The sequence below is a fragment of the Hevea brasiliensis genome, chromosome 12, assembly GCF_030052815.1.
Source record: "Hevea brasiliensis isolate MT/VB/25A 57/8 chromosome 12, ASM3005281v1, whole genome shotgun sequence".
In the NCBI taxonomy this organism is placed as follows: domain Eukaryota; kingdom Viridiplantae; phylum Streptophyta; class Magnoliopsida; order Malpighiales; family Euphorbiaceae; genus Hevea; species Hevea brasiliensis.
The window spans coordinates 12,908,925-12,924,779 of NC_079504.1; the positions used below are offsets into that span (position 1 = coordinate 12,908,925).

General features: G+C 29.3%; 1 protein-coding gene and 1 pseudogene across 1 annotated transcript; both read left to right on the forward strand.

The window, feature by feature from the left end:
- The first annotated feature begins 4,493 nt into the window (after nucleotides 1-4,493).
- On the forward strand, nucleotides 4,494-5,126 carry LOC110669210 (abscisic stress-ripening protein 1). The gene is made up of 2 exons (XM_021830740.2): nucleotides 4,494-4,751; nucleotides 4,893-5,126. The coding sequence occupies exons 1-2, from the start codon at nucleotides 4,605-4,607 to the stop codon at nucleotides 5,052-5,054; spliced, it is 309 nt and encodes a 102-aa protein (XP_021686432.2). The 5' UTR covers nucleotides 4,494-4,604; the 3' UTR covers nucleotides 5,055-5,126.
- A 1,944-nt stretch (nucleotides 5,127-7,070) lies between these two features.
- LOC131171333 (abscisic stress-ripening protein 2-like) lies at nucleotides 7,071-7,835 on the forward strand (annotated as a pseudogene).
- The last annotated feature ends 8,020 nt before the right edge of the window (nucleotides 7,836-15,855 follow it).

The window sequence follows — 15,855 nt, forward strand, 5'->3', positions numbered from 1 at the left end:
TTGTGCCATCCAACTCAGATAATTGGGTCATGATAGCTAAGCAAAATGACTTTTTTTTTTCTTTCTTTTAAGCAAAAATAATTAAGAGACTTAATTTTTATAAAAAAAAAAAATCATTAATTGCAAGTAAAATATAAAAGTGAAATGCAAATAAACATATTATATTTTTGCATAAATGAAAATAACCACTTATTATATATATAAAAAAAAAAGAATGTGAAAGAGACTTAATTTTTATAAAAAAAAAAATCATTAATTGCAAGTAAAATATAAAAGTGAAATACAAATAAACATATTATATTTTTGCATAAATGAAATTAACCACTTATTATATATAAAAAAAAGAATGTGAAAGATCCAATAAATAACCTCTAAATTTAGATCTTCTATTGAAGAAAAGATCTGCCCCTATTCAAATGTAGTAATAATGTTGTGTTTGAGAAAATATGTTTAGAATTCGATCTAAACAGATACAGATTTAAGAATTATTATAGAAAAAAATAAAATAGTTAATTTCACACTTTACACCTCTGTAAGGCATAACATGATCCCGTAGTATACATAATGAAATACCGAACTTCGCCTACCAATAACCCATTAAATATACTATAAGGGATTTTGACCAATTCAATTCGTTTCAAATTCTAAAATACTGATAAATAATTATTAAAGAACTTTTAAGTGTAGTTTATGTCATGAATTGAAATTTTAATTTATTTGGGATTTCAAAAATTTTACAGAAATTTCGGCAAAGTGCCGGCTAAAAATTGAGAAAACAATTCTTCAAAATGTGATAAAAATACTCCCAATATGTATAATATCCACAACTCCATTTAAATCAACACAATCCAATCTCAACCAACACAAGTTGAAGTAATCTCCATATCATTTAATTCAGATAATTTCATATATAAAATTCCCAATTCAAGGAAAAGAGAACAAAATAATATTATCACAACTTTTAATGTACAACTGCTTATTTGGTTCTATAGATATATATGAATAAATAATTTACATCAAAATAATTATAAGGGTATAAAGTATTATACTCGTACAAGATCCAAAATTGTGCTGCAACTACAACTATAGCAGCTTACTCTACTGTTTTATCCTTCTCCTTATCTGCGACAGCAAGAAAAAGCCATCACTGAGTAATTTACTCAGTGGTGCACAACAATAAATGATTTTTAAAAGTCACCAAAAATATAATCATTCATTGGTAAGTAAAAATTTAAAAATTTTCACAATCATAATTCACAAAATTGATGTCAATATTTTTAATAACAATTTATTAAAATAAATTGTAAACAATAGTGTTATCAATAATTAACACAACTAAGGTCATGACATAAAATTTCACGATCAATGTCGTATTGTACACCACGACAAAGCAATTTACAACCTCACTAATCGAAATTAGTAAGGAAAGTGGCTAGCTAGCTATATGAGTACTCATCTGAACTCAACCTCAAACTGGCAAGCCAGAGAGGGAGGGACATAATCAATCTCAACTCTATAGATGGAGGAGGAACATAATAGAATTATCATGCCAAGTATGATTTCAAAGTCTAATTCAAAACCATATCATTCAAATATTTCATACAATTCACAAATCATATTTCATTCCAAATTCTCATTTACAAAGTAGGCAATACACTATTTCTAAATAAAATTCTCAAAGTCATAACAATAAAAAATTATTTCCAATACTTATTCAAATAGCTTTTCAAGTAGAAATAAAGAATTTAAAATTTGTTGTACAGAAACCTCATTTGCTTACCTTGAGTTAATCTACTCTTTCTTCTTTCTTGGAGGGCTCCTTTCCGACTGAAACACATAATTAAAATGTTTCAATACTCATCCAAATCATTTCTAATAATTAATCTAACAATTGAATTTTGCATACTTAATTTACTTATAAAGTCTCATAAGGTTTGAGTTCTTTGCATTTAATGTTAGTGTGGTTACTGTTCATATTACTATTTACGCAAATTTTTTTACTACTTCATAAATAATAGGTATACAAATTCTAATATCATGCTAGTACCACATTTTGGGTTATAAACTTATTGGCATTAGTTGCCTATCACAATTTAAGTCTTCCTAAGAGAAATTTCAAAATTTCAGTTTTTGTGACCAATGTTTACTATTTCATTGGACTAATCTACAGTGAGAATTTAGCTAAACTTTTTTCATCAAAGTTATTCCTTATTGTCTCTACTTTAATTCTCTTTTTGAATCACTCCATTTAAAGTTTTGTAGTTCAAGTTATGTCATTTTTATCATAACTGGCCAGATTGGTCCATGTCCAGAATTTCTTAGCAAATTGTGGTTCTAGCAGTTTTAATGAGCTAATTTTAGTTAGTAATTTGATTAGGTTATAGTCAAAATTTGAGTTTCTGTTCTTCATAAAAGTTGTTCTACTATGTCTAAGCTTTCCAGGTTCAAGAATCAGGTCATTTGGACCTCTCTACACAAAGTTATGGCCATTTGAACATGTATTGTTCATTTGGTTAATTTTGTCCAGAATCAGAGTTTCAATTCTGGATTTAAGCTAATTTTAGACCAACTTATGGTCAATTTTTGAGCAGGATTTCTTCATGAAAAATATGGCATTATGACTCTAGTTTCATCCGCAATTGGTCTCATACCAATTGGAACAACACAACTCTACTTAGGGCCATTTAACCTTGCTGGACTCATTGGTTCAATAATTCCACAATCCTCAATTCTTTCAATCCCATTCCTCAATTCCCAATTCAAAACACACTAAATGACCAAAATTGAGCATTATACACATCAATTAGTCAACAACACTCAAAACCCTAATTTTTCACCAAAATTCTAATTTCCATCTTCCCAACTTTCACAATTCATGCAAAATCACTTCCCAAATCATGTATACAACATCAATTAAGTTCCAATTCCATACCAATTCAATTAAAAAAACATCAATTCCTCAAATTATCATGCTGGCTGAATTTTCTCCCTTCCCAATCATGCATGATTTTCATCTTTCTCAAGTTAATTCTAATTAATTACTCTTATTGATATGCATATATACTTAGTTTAACTAGAGAGATAACTTACCTCAATTGGAGCTCTTCTAAACTTGAAATTCTTTCCCTCTTTCTTGTCTTTCTTCCTTCAATTCTTCAAATAAAGACTTAACTTAGGGTTTTCTACTAATTTAGTGGAAGGTTTTTGGAGGGAAGGCGAGAATTCAAGCTTGAGGTTTGGGTGAAAATGAAGGATTTTGAGAGAATTTGGGAGAGGGAGAAATGACAATATTTGGAGAAGAAGACAATAATTTTCTTTTTTTTGTTTTTAAATTTTTTTATGTAGGTAATTATCTACAATTTAAATAATTATTATTATAATTTTTTATTGTGTCATGCTATAATTATCATGATGTCATAGTTCCCCAAAAAAATGAAATTTCCATTTTCTTTTTCTCTTCTTCCACCATACCTCTTCATTTTTAATCTAATTTTCAATATTTTAATTTCCTATATTTTAATGGACATTTAGCTCAAAAGTCACTTTTAATAGTGAATTGACCGAAATGCCCCTTATCGGGTCTGATCAATTTTTCCAATTGCACTATGTTACTTCCTGAACTCTGATTCGATTATTTGAACTTGCTCTCTATTTTTTTCTGTTGTTTTCACATTACTATTAGTTTTGCAATTATTCCTAGACCTGAGGTGTCCTAGGGTCCCACATGAATTTAGGGTAGCAACTGAGTTCGCAATCACTTCTCGGTTCAATCACCCATCGCCGGGACCTCGACTCATTTAACCGATTATGCTTTATTTTTTTTATTTTCATTTCATATTCATGTGATTTCTATTAATTTTTATTTATGGCTTTTCTAGATAACTTAAATGTGGTTCTAAACATCCTAACTGTTTGGACAGATACTAGTCACCGAAACAGTAGAATGTACAGACTACTTAGTATGGGAGTATTACAGTTAAAAATTAAAAAATAATAAGAAAGAGAAGAGGTTGTCACCAGTAAAAGTATCCAACTAGTGACCACCTAAAGGCAATATCAAAAGGAAAAAAAAAAAAAAAAAGGAAAGAGAGATGAAAAAGATAGGAGACTTAATTGTTAAGATTTGAATTGTACGTAAAATATATGAAAATTATAAAAAAATGTTTAATATATATGCAAATTGTTTAAAATATGAAATTATTAAAAATGAAAATTATTAAAAAAATGTTTAATACATATGGTAGATTTTTTCTCCTCTACCTCATAAGATTTCCATACAAGAAAAATTATATAATGAAATCGATATATATACAATGATTTTATTGTAATAATTGATTATAGTGGATCCCACATAAATCACACTATAATTAATAATTATAATTAAATCATTATATATACAACTGCTACATTAAATAAAAATTTCCCATGCAGATTTGTTGGAAAATTTAACCATAAGCTAAAAATAGATATTTTTGCGAAGAAGTAGCCTTCCTTCACTTATAAATAGCCTCCACACCTTAAAGTCTCCCATAACACACCACAAACCAATTCCTATAGCTAGTTCCCTTGTCTCTTTTCTTGTACTAATTTCTTGAAACCCCACCATGTCTGATGAAGAGAAGCACCCCGACCGCCCACACCACCACAAGGAAGAGGGAAAACCCGTTGAGATTGCTGTCTACAGTAAGGTCTCTGAGTTCTTTGATGAAGAGAAGTACCCCGAACTAGGGGCTACTGGCGCTTATGCCTTGGTAATGCTCTCTCACTAATTTTTCATGCGTAAAGTGAAATTAATTACCAAATATTTAACGTATTTATAATTTATATATTTTTTAATGAATACTTATTAACATAATTTTTTTGTTTTGAAAAATGTGGTATAATAATTTCAGTATGAGAAACACGAGGTAAAGAAAGACTCAGAACATGCTTATAGTCACAAGAAAGAAGAGGAAGGTGCTGAGTTGCCGTCGACGAGAAATATGAGAAGAAAGAGGCCAAGAAGTAGGATGAAGAAGCTTAATTATGAAAGGAAGCAACACAATCTTTATTAATAAATTATGTGTGTTTATATATATATGTAAAATATCATGACCTAAATAATTAATCTCTCTTTACAAAAGTGATCCTACTGGTTCCTTTAATTACTTTATAAGCCTTATGTGCATAATAATAATAATAATAATAATAATAATTACTTAGATGTTTCTATGATTTTTATTTTCTTAATCACCCCTTTAATTACTGTATAGTTAATCATTTTCTTTAAATTTGTTTATGCTCTCTCATTACAACGTAATTAATTAACTATTTAAAAAAATACTTTAAAATAATTTACTACTGGCACTTTTTTTTTACCAAAAATGAGCAGATCTCATTGAAAAACTGTACAAGATCTCAAACCTATTGCACTTTGAAAGCCTAGCAGTCTAAAACCAAGGCAACCCTGAAGATGGAACACTAGCCAACTCGAGTGAAATAGACCTGAATCACAACCCAGGAAAAAAACAGAGAAGGAGATCAACTCCCTTGCCCCATAGACCACTTGTTGCCATTGAGAACTCAACCACGAAGAAAGAATAAGATTTGGGGAAACTCAACCCAAACATACCGCATGCAAGTTAAAAAGCCAACCCAAAAGGTAAAAGAGTTTTCCAAAACACAAAGTCAAACTCAAGGCACAACAATTTACAACCAGACTCAAAGTTGAAGCCGATGGACAAGAGCTATAACAGTCTAGCAAACTAAGAGAGGCTTGACAGGGGTCAGGCTTCTCAATCTCCTATACTCCACAGCGATCCGATTAGAACCACTTGAAACAGCAGCAGACCACTTTTGAGACGCTAGTCAGCAGGAAAGCCCCTAAAATTAAACCAACCACTAAAACCTCCACAATGGGAGACTAACAAACCACACAAAAGGATCAGAAAACCATTTAAAGGAAATTACATATATTGCACATAAAAATGAAGAGATAGGGGGAGTAAGCCCGGCCAAGAGGCCGGATTTCCCCCCTTACCTAAAACCAGTAACTGCAAGTTCAGAGTGAAGGGAGATAAAAGTGTCTTGAGAGAGAGTTTAATTCTGCCAGCCATTGGCACTTGGCAGATTAGCAATCAAGCCATGCGTATATAGAGATCCAACCTTCACCTTAACATAAATATGAACATGATCACCGGACACCATTCCGCTCTCCATACTCCACAAATATCATATAATAACTGTACAAACTCGAACTCACCGAATATGACCATTGTGCCCAAATCCACAAAATTTATATATATATATATATATATATATATATATATATTTTTTTTTTTTTTTTTTTTTATCACCTAATAAATTAAAACTATATATATGAAAACAATTAGTAAATTTCTGTAACAGGTACTCTAATACTACTGCCCACGAATTAAACCATTAATATATATATATATATATATATATATACACGTTCAAAAAACCTAGAAAATAATCCAAACGTAGACTTGTTAAAAAAAAAAAATCCGAACGTAGGCTTCCAGCGTTTTTTCTCTATACATGTGTGCGCACAATTATTCAGCTTTTAAAAACAAAGTAGTCAACTAAATCATATTTTTAAAAATAAAATAAAATAATATAATTAAACTCAACTTTCAAATTAACGGTTTTTTATTTATTTAATATTATTTTGTTATTTTTACTTTTTTTTTTAATTTTTTAATGAATAAATATTATTTATTGTTTCAAAATTACTATAATTTTAATTAGAAAGTGCCAAAAATTAATATATATAAAAAAAATTTAATATTGAGGTTAATTTTTAGAATATTTTTTAAATGTTATATTCGGCTAATTTTATAAATATTTTTGAAGGAGTCTTTAAATTTTTAATATTCTGCTTTATACTTTAATATCTTTACATAAAATTTTTTCATTTAACATTTTAGATTTTATATTTAATACATGGAAGAGTCGCAACTTTTTTATTAAGAGTATAATTAATTAGCTCAGCTTTGAAAGATATTGGAAGTCTATATATATATATATATATATATATATGCCACATCTCCACATGAATTTGTAATATTAAAAATGCAGTGTAGCCTGGATGGACTGATACTACCCCAAAAACTCTTTCATACCTCACCCTAAAGCCTTTGATCACTCACTCAATCTATTAATTTTCTGCTGCTATAATTTTTCATCACCAACACCAGAACTATGGCCGAAGAGAATAAGAACCACCACCTCTTCCACCATCACAAGGAAGGCGATGAACCTATTGACTACAAGAAGGAGAAGAAGCACCACAAGCATCTCGAGCAACTGGTTGAGCTTGGTGCAGTTGCTGCTGGCGCTTATGCCTTGGTACGTATTCTATAATTAATCTTCTTGCCTTTTTTTTATTTATAATTTTTTCTTTCGTGAAGTAGGCCTTAATTTGTGTGTGTGTGTGTGTGTGATCAGCATGAGAAGCACCAGGCAAAGAAAGACCCAGAGCATGCCCATATAGGCACAAGGTAGAGGAGGAGATTGCTGCAGAAGCTGCGGTAGGTGTTGGGGGATTTGTCTTTCATGAGCTTCATGAGAAGAAAGAAGCCAAGAAACAGGATGAAGAAGTTTATGGGAAGAAGTGCCACCATCTCTTTTAATTTCATATATATTTTGTATTTGCATGTGTTTGTGTGTGTTCACGTTGGAGATCGACTTGGATTGGGTTTGAAAGCTTTAATTAATTCCATTGCCTGTTCTTCACTGTAACATATGCATGTTAATTACTTAACTGCTTCTCTTCGTTATGTATTATCTATGTTAATTTCAGATGTTTCTGCAAATTAATTCTGCACTTATTTAAACAGTAGTCTTCTTCCTTTTCCTACAAAAAATATTATTTTTTTTTTAATTAAAGATGCCTAATAATTCATTTCTAAACTCTAATTAATTTGTTATACTAGAAAACATGCACTTTATAATTATTGATAGCTCAATATTCTCTCTCTTATCTATTGAAGAAGAGAAAAAATAAAAAAATTATTGAATTAACATTTCAGTGATTAAGTGTTTATATTATGATTAGTATAGGATGTCAATTTATAAAACTTTCCCTTATATAAAAAAAGAAAGGGAAGATATCAGCTTTCAAGAATATTCAGATACCAAAAATACAAAGTTTTTCCTTAGTATAATTAGTTTAATTTTTTGAAAATTTATTCAGTGTAACAATTATATATACAACAGTTCTATATAATTATTAATTATGATTCATGAGAAAAATTTGACATATACAGTACATGCAGATAAGTAATGGGACATGTTACAACTCAGTTATGAATTCCATGCTACATTTCAAGATAACAAGAAGAAACCAAAGCTTAAAAATAATAGCCATTTTCAGCAAACTATAGCAATGTCTGTAACTGTAACGCTTGATTTTAGAGATGATTTCGTTGAATATGGAGAATTGGAGATGATGTCATTGGGCTTCTGAATATTTTGGGCTCAGTTCCACCCAACAGAAAGGAAATTACTTGGACTTCGACACAAATGATTCCTGCTGTGTATGCACATTAAAAATTACAATTATAATATCATTAAATTAAAATTTATTAATTATTATAAAAATAAATAAATTTATTTTTTATTTAGTTAATATAAAATCTCTTTGAAATTTATATTTATATCATTGTTTTAAAAATAATTTTAATATTATAATAAATTTTTGTTTATTATAAAAAAGGAAAATAAAGAATACAAGTTGAGATTCCACGACTTGCACTTTTGACCTAATTAAATTTAGGTAAGTTAGGATGAATATTATATCAACTGAAAATAAAATGTTTAAGTTATCTATCATAATTTGGACGCTCGCCCTCGCTATTCCACATTATTAGAGCTGAATTCTCATTCAGATAAAAAAAAAAAAATAAGGATTAGAAGGATTGCGTAAAGGATCATTGGCAGGAGCAGCCATGGATGAAGATCAAAGAAGAGAAATAGATCTCGGTAACAAGAAGAGAAAAGAAAAATGGCGAAAGCAGTTACTGCTCTGACACCATGTGGAGAAATTAAGAAAACAAGATTCTTATTGAATGAATAAAAGTTATGCAGTACAGGTTATATAGAAGAAGAAGAAGAAGAATTACAAACATAAAATTGAGGTATACCATGTTTGTGGTTGTGTTGATTGAAGTAAAAATTGCATTATATTGAAAGGAAATGATTTAGACTCTGCTTCAAATTTTAGTCAAAATGTTAAAAAGTTGTTTTTTTATAAAAATTATTTTAAATATTCTTGAAAGTTTATTTAATTATTTTAAAATTATTATAATTAAAACATATTAAATTTAACTTTCAATTAATTTTAGTATCATTTAAATAACATATTAAAAAAAGAAAGTTACCATTACAATTTCAAAACAAGCCCTATGTTGAGCAAGGCACATCATTCCTTGCATAAATAGAAAAAAAATGAGAAAAAAAATGAAAAAAAGAAAATCTGCACCTATGACCGATCCGGTTCAAACTTGGAATTGCCCCTAATCAATAGTTTAAAGTCTTGAACTAGTCATTAATCGGGTTTAGGGGATATGTTAAGAGTCTCTTGTGAATTAAGCCAAAAAATCAGCCTAGAACTTGTCGATTTTAAACGGTGATATCAAACTGAAGCCGTCTAATTCAAAACTTTTTTTTTAATTTATTATAATTTGATAATACTTAAAATTGAACCAGAATCGTTCTAAAACAAAACTATTTTTATAACATTCTGTAAGGAAAAGGAAAATCTCGGCTTAGAGCGATCTTCTAGGAGGACATGGCTCGCTGATGACCTTATCTAAATGAGGGGCAGGAATGAACCGAGTCTCACATCGAAAAGGGAGGGAAAAGTGACGGGCTATATAAGTGGCAAGCCTTCTAACTTAGATAGCGCGCTTTTAGGCCTCAAATAAGTAGTCAAAGTGATAAAACCGTGAGGTCCAGTTGGACGAAGCCGATAATACTATCAGTGGGCTAGGAAGGGGTGTTACATATGGTATCAGAACTGACCTCCCTCAGTACCGTGTGGTTCGGGTACGAACTAGATGGAAGTTGGTGGGCCTGTAATATCCTGTGTAGAAATGAAGATCTCAGCTAAGGGCAATCCTCTAGGAGGACATAGCTCACTAGTAACCTTGTCTAAATAGAGGGCAGGAATAAATCGAGTCCCACATCGAAAAAGGAAAGGAAAACTAATGGGTTGTATAAGTAGAAGTCTTCTAACCTGGATAGCGTACTTTTGGGCCTCAAAAAAGGGTTTAAATAGCAAAGTTGTGATGTCCAGTGGGTCAGGAAGGGGCGTTACAAATTTTGAACTAGTGATTCTCATCTAAATCGAATTATAATCGACCCGTAGCTAGATCTAGGCTAACTTCATACCATTTCCATAATTTAAAAAATAAATAAATGAAAAATTGGAATTGATGAGCTTGCTTTTTTGCCATGTTAGCTTCAATGGAGGGGACTGTTTCCCTTGAAGTAGAAACTACCCTAGGCTCAAAAATTTTGGTCACCTCCCAAAAGTGAAGAATGGGACACTTCAACAAGTAGGATTTGAGTTGTACAGAAGAAATCTAATCCACAAATTCAATTAATGGTCCCATTCACCATTACACAATATATTGTTCACAATTATTGACTCAACTTTCTTTGCTTTTCTTTCCACCTTTTCTTTTATTCCAAGTGTTCTGTTGCAAAAGATTTGTCTTGAAAAGGATACACGGGTCACTTTTTATATGTTGGATGATGAAGTTTGAAGACAAAGAAGAAAGAACATCAACCTAAGTTAATTTCAACACAATTATTGATCTTATTTTTTTTTATTTATTATGTCAAAGATAAATTATAATTAAATCTTTGAGGTGTAACAAATTAGTTTTCCATGTAAATTTATAAATGATTTAATTCTTATATTTTATTTTTATTAATAATTTAATTTTTATATTTTATTTTTAATAAATTGGTTCTCAAAATTCACTGATTGTAGGTGTTAATTTATTAATAAAGGTAAAATATTATAATTAAATTATTAACAAAAATAAAATTTAAGTACCAAATTGTCACCAAACTTCCATTAAAAATTAACATGTGAGTTTTATTAAACTTTAGGAATTTATTTGTAATTTACCCATTAATTAATGAATATTACTTATTCATTTATTATATCGCCTCATATATATATATATTACATAATTACATTAAAATGAATTTTGTTATTAACTAAGAAAATTATTCCATTTTTTTAATATAATTAAGAACCCAAAATGTTGAGGAATTTTGTCGGTGCATTATGGACAAAAACACTAACTATTTAGGGTATGGATGTTATCACTAATGTGAGGTTGTTCAAGTTTCACAAATCCATGTCACTACTAATATTTATTGGTGTATTAATTCAAGTTGCTTTTAGAAAAGCTAATTTAAGAGATGAAGATAATGAAATCTCATCTACATCAATTATTGGAGGGCCATACATGCTTTCCTTTGATTTATTTAATCAAACTTTGCTGCTCGTGATAGATGATCATAATTTTTTTTTTTTTTTAATTTTGTGCATGAATTGAAAAGGGATATAAATTAATTGATGATAGAAATAATAAAATGATGGGAATTTATTTCACAGTTTAACATTTTAAGTGTATATTTATTTAAGTAATTATAAAAATATTATAATAATTTTAATTTCGTGACCCCTCAATATCCATAACTTCCTTATAATTTTTATTTCCCAATCTTAATATTAATTTTTTATTATATTATTTTATAAGTTTCCTATTAAAACAAAATCTTACTGTAATTACTTCAATAAATCTAATATCAAATACTTCTATCAAAATAATGATATATTTATTTATTTATTTAAATTATAAAATTCATTTATTGATTATAATATTTTAGGTATATGTTATTGATACAATATTACAAATTTTTGTATAGCTCTTAATAATATATTAAAAAATTCAAGTAAAATTTTTTTTATTACATAAAGCTTTTAATAAATACAAAAATTCAGTGATTTTAAATCATGAAAATAAATATAAGCTTCAGTAATACTTTTTTAACGTAATTTTATATATAATATTAAAGTAATAAATAATATCAAAATAATGTATTTACACATTAAAATTAAGGGCAGATTCGCATTGGAGTTAGTGGGTCAATTGACCCCACTAACTTGTGAATATATATATATATATATATATATATATATATATATATATATATATATATATATATATATATATAACTCTATTAAAAAATTAATAATAAATAATAGTAATAATTCATGTAATTTTTTTTAATGATATAAAATATGAAGTATCATAAAAAAAATTACAATAAAAGAATTTTATACATTTATATGAAATTTTATGTTAATCAAAATAAAAAGAATAAAAATCTTTTTAATATTATATTTCAAGGAAGACTTAATTATTTACTCTAATGCTATTTTTTTTGTCTTTCTCATTCTCATATTTACAAAATTCTTTTTTTTTTCTCCACATGTCTCCTTTTTTCTAAATTTCTTTTCATTTTTGATCAATAACTTTTTTATTTAATAATTCCTTGATTCCATATATTGAGAAAAATGTTTTTATAGTTTTGATAATGAAACAATTATACAATACTTTCAAAAAATTAAAATTCATCGAGAATAATTTTAATTTAAAATTACTGCAAAAATTTAATATTTTACGAAATTATTTTTATTTGAATTTTTTATATATAAAAAATATACATGCATTATTAATTTTTCTCTTATTAAATAATTTGTTATTCTATATAATATTTTTTTTAATTTAAATTGAATAAAATAATTTTTTAATCCAAATAACTAAACTTTTTGACTCCGCCTCTAATTAACATAATATATAACATAATAAATAATATATATAATATCATGCATAATAATGCTAGTATGAAAGTGTTGTTAAAAACTTTTGATTATAAGGCTTATGCATATTATTATATATTTGCTAATAATTTTTATTAATGACATATTTTAAATTTTTAACAGTATATAAAATATCTTATTAAAGTTTAATTTATCATAAGGAATAAAATTATTAAATAATGTTGTAAGGGTTTTGCGGTCGCTAGACGATTCTTACCGAAGTGGAAAAAGTGAGGAGTCGTCACTTTAATTTTGAGGGAAATTAAATGAAACTATTAGTGAAAATAAAAATTTATAAATTTATAAAACTACTTCTAAAACAGAGATTCTAGGTTCGGGGTCCGTTCACGGGTGGGAAAGGTATTAGGCACCCCACCTCGTCCCTCAACGGGGGTAAGTAAATTTAACGATGTGCTCTTCATAACTTAATATTGATAATTTTGGGGTTAGAGTTATAGTGTTGGTCTCTGTTAAAAGGAACGTTTGATATTTCACCATTTTGGGTTTCCTAAGAACAAGGGTATATGGGATGACCCTACAGTGAATTGGTGTTGTATTTACTTGATTTGTTAAATATTTTATCAAATCTCTCCCTCTTCGAATTAGGACTCTAATTCTAAAGAAGTGTTATTTGGTCCTTAAAGATTCATAACGAGTGAGGAGGACTTTCGGCTCACACATTGTGTACCTCGACATTTAAATAACTGAGGGTGTGTGTTAGAATATTAGAATTTTGATTAAAAAAGATTTAGGAAATGATTTTCTACCAATCTCTTAAAATATCTTTATTTGAACTTTAGCTAAGAGAATTCAGGTAAGGACTCTCTCCCGATTCTTAAAATATTTTTATTAGCACTTTAGCTAAGAGAATTCGGATAGGGACTCTATCCCGATCTCTTAAAATATTTTTATTAGAATTTTAGCTAAGAGAATTCAGATAAGGACTTTCTCCCGATTCTTAAAATATTTTTATTAGTACTTTAGCTAAGAGAATTCGGGTAGGGACTCTATCCCGATCTCTTAAAATATTTTTATTAGAATTTTAGCTAAGAGAATTCGGGTAAGGACTCTCTCCTGATCTCTTAAAATATTCTTATTAGTACTTTAGTTAAGAGAATTCGGGTAAGGACTCTCTTTCGATCTCTTAAAATATTTTTATTAGAACTTTAGCTAAGAAAGTTCGGGTAAGGACTCTCTTTCGATCTCTTAAAATACTCTTATTAGTACTTTAGCTAAGAAAATTCGAATAAGAACTCTCTCTCGATCAATTAAAATACTTTTATTAGAATTTTAGCTAAGAGAATTCGGGTAAGAACTCTATCCCGATCTCTTAAAATATTTTTATTAGAAGTTTAGCTAAGAGAATTCGGGTAAGGACTCCCTCCCAATCCCTTAAAATATTTTTATTAGAACTTTAGCTAAGAGAATTCGGATAAGGACTCTCTCCCGATCTCTTAAAATATTCTTATTAGTACTTTAGCTAAGAGAATTCGGGTAAGGACTCTCTCCTGAACTCCTGTTTTGAAAAGTGAATTTAAAAGTTGCGAATGTTGATCCGAATTCTTCATCAATCTTCCGCGCAATTCCATGATCTCTATGTTATCCAAACTCCTTTGTTTCCACCCATAGAGCTTATTGTCCGATCTTTTCTATTTCGGGTTTCATGTCTTATGATCCGAGTTTGTCTTGATTTTCCGCTTTTTTTAACTTATCACCCGGATTTGCTTCGTTTCTTTTCAATCCGTTTTTTTTTTTTTAACTTATCGCCCAGACTTGCTTCGTTTCTTTTCAATCTCATAGTTTACTTGTCCAAGCTAATCGCGGTCTCCAACCTCACAACTCATCCAAACCTTCTACATCTATCTGGAATACATCTATTTTCCTAATTATTTTTCTTATTTATTTGGGTCGAAAATTTCTAAGGCATCACCTTTATCCATGCTCCTCACGGTAGTTATGGAGCGTTAGCGACCTGAACTTTTATTCATATGAAATAAAAAAGAATTGAAAATAATGATAATTGTAAGACTTGTAAATGATAGAAAGCCAAAGGTAATATTTGTGACACAAGTTAAACTTGATACGTCCCTATTCTGAGAACTCAGTATGACAAGACACCTTAAGAATACTCATGTCATGAACACAAGCTAGCGATGTTTAGTGATGGGAGAGTTAGACGTTTACCTGTAGAGTGCTAAAATAATGGATGAATCAATATCGATGCCCTGCGGACTTTGGAGCTGCTATAGCTGAGATGAGAGAGTGACTTTAAGCTACCGAAGGAGATGACAACTGGGCTTTAATGACGAACTGCGATTAGGCTTCCAAGATGGTGCATGGTTACTAAGGGTATAAATCACAAGACTTGTAACTTCAGTGAAAAGATCCTTTAGAAAACTTATTTCTAAAGTCTTTAGGAATTTAGGGCAATAGAACTATATCAAAATGCAGAGGTTTCCTAATGATAATCCCCTCCCATACTACAGTATTGCATGCGGGTATTTATAGGGAATGGGTACTCAAAATAGAGGATTAGGATTCCAGCAGGAGGAGATGGAGGGCCCGAATTTAAAAAGACGTGATCCGACGCCTTAGAATTAAAGAGAATCAAGATTGAGGGTCAGGATTTGGTTCAGAATCTCTATCCTTTCATTCCTTAATCCAATGATCAGGAATTTTGCCTTACAGGATGGATCCAAAGGCTGGGAGCAAAAGGTGCTGAATCAGTTATTCACTTTTGATATGAAGGTCTCAAATCTGTCCTTACAAGTGTGATCAACGGTGCAAATTGAGATGTACTGGGCTGCTTTAACCGTTTGTGATCTGATGGTGAGGAGTTAATCTTACAAATTTGAGGGTTATCATTGAAAGTGATTTTGATTCTCCAAGCCCTCCGATCTCTATAGGTCATTTCTCAATTTAGCCGATCTCTTTTATACTTAGTG

What these genes read in the sequence shown, in the direction of transcription:
- LOC110669210 (XM_021830740.2), top strand. Translation starts at nt 4,605, where the DNA reads ATGTCTGATGAAGAGAAGCACCCCGACCGCCCACACCACCACAAGGAA. An exon ending in CTACTGGCGCTTATGCCTTG is followed by an intron (nt 4,752 to 4,892) that starts GTAATGCTCTCT and finishes TAATAATTTCAG; the next exon opens with TATGAGAAACACGAGGTAAA.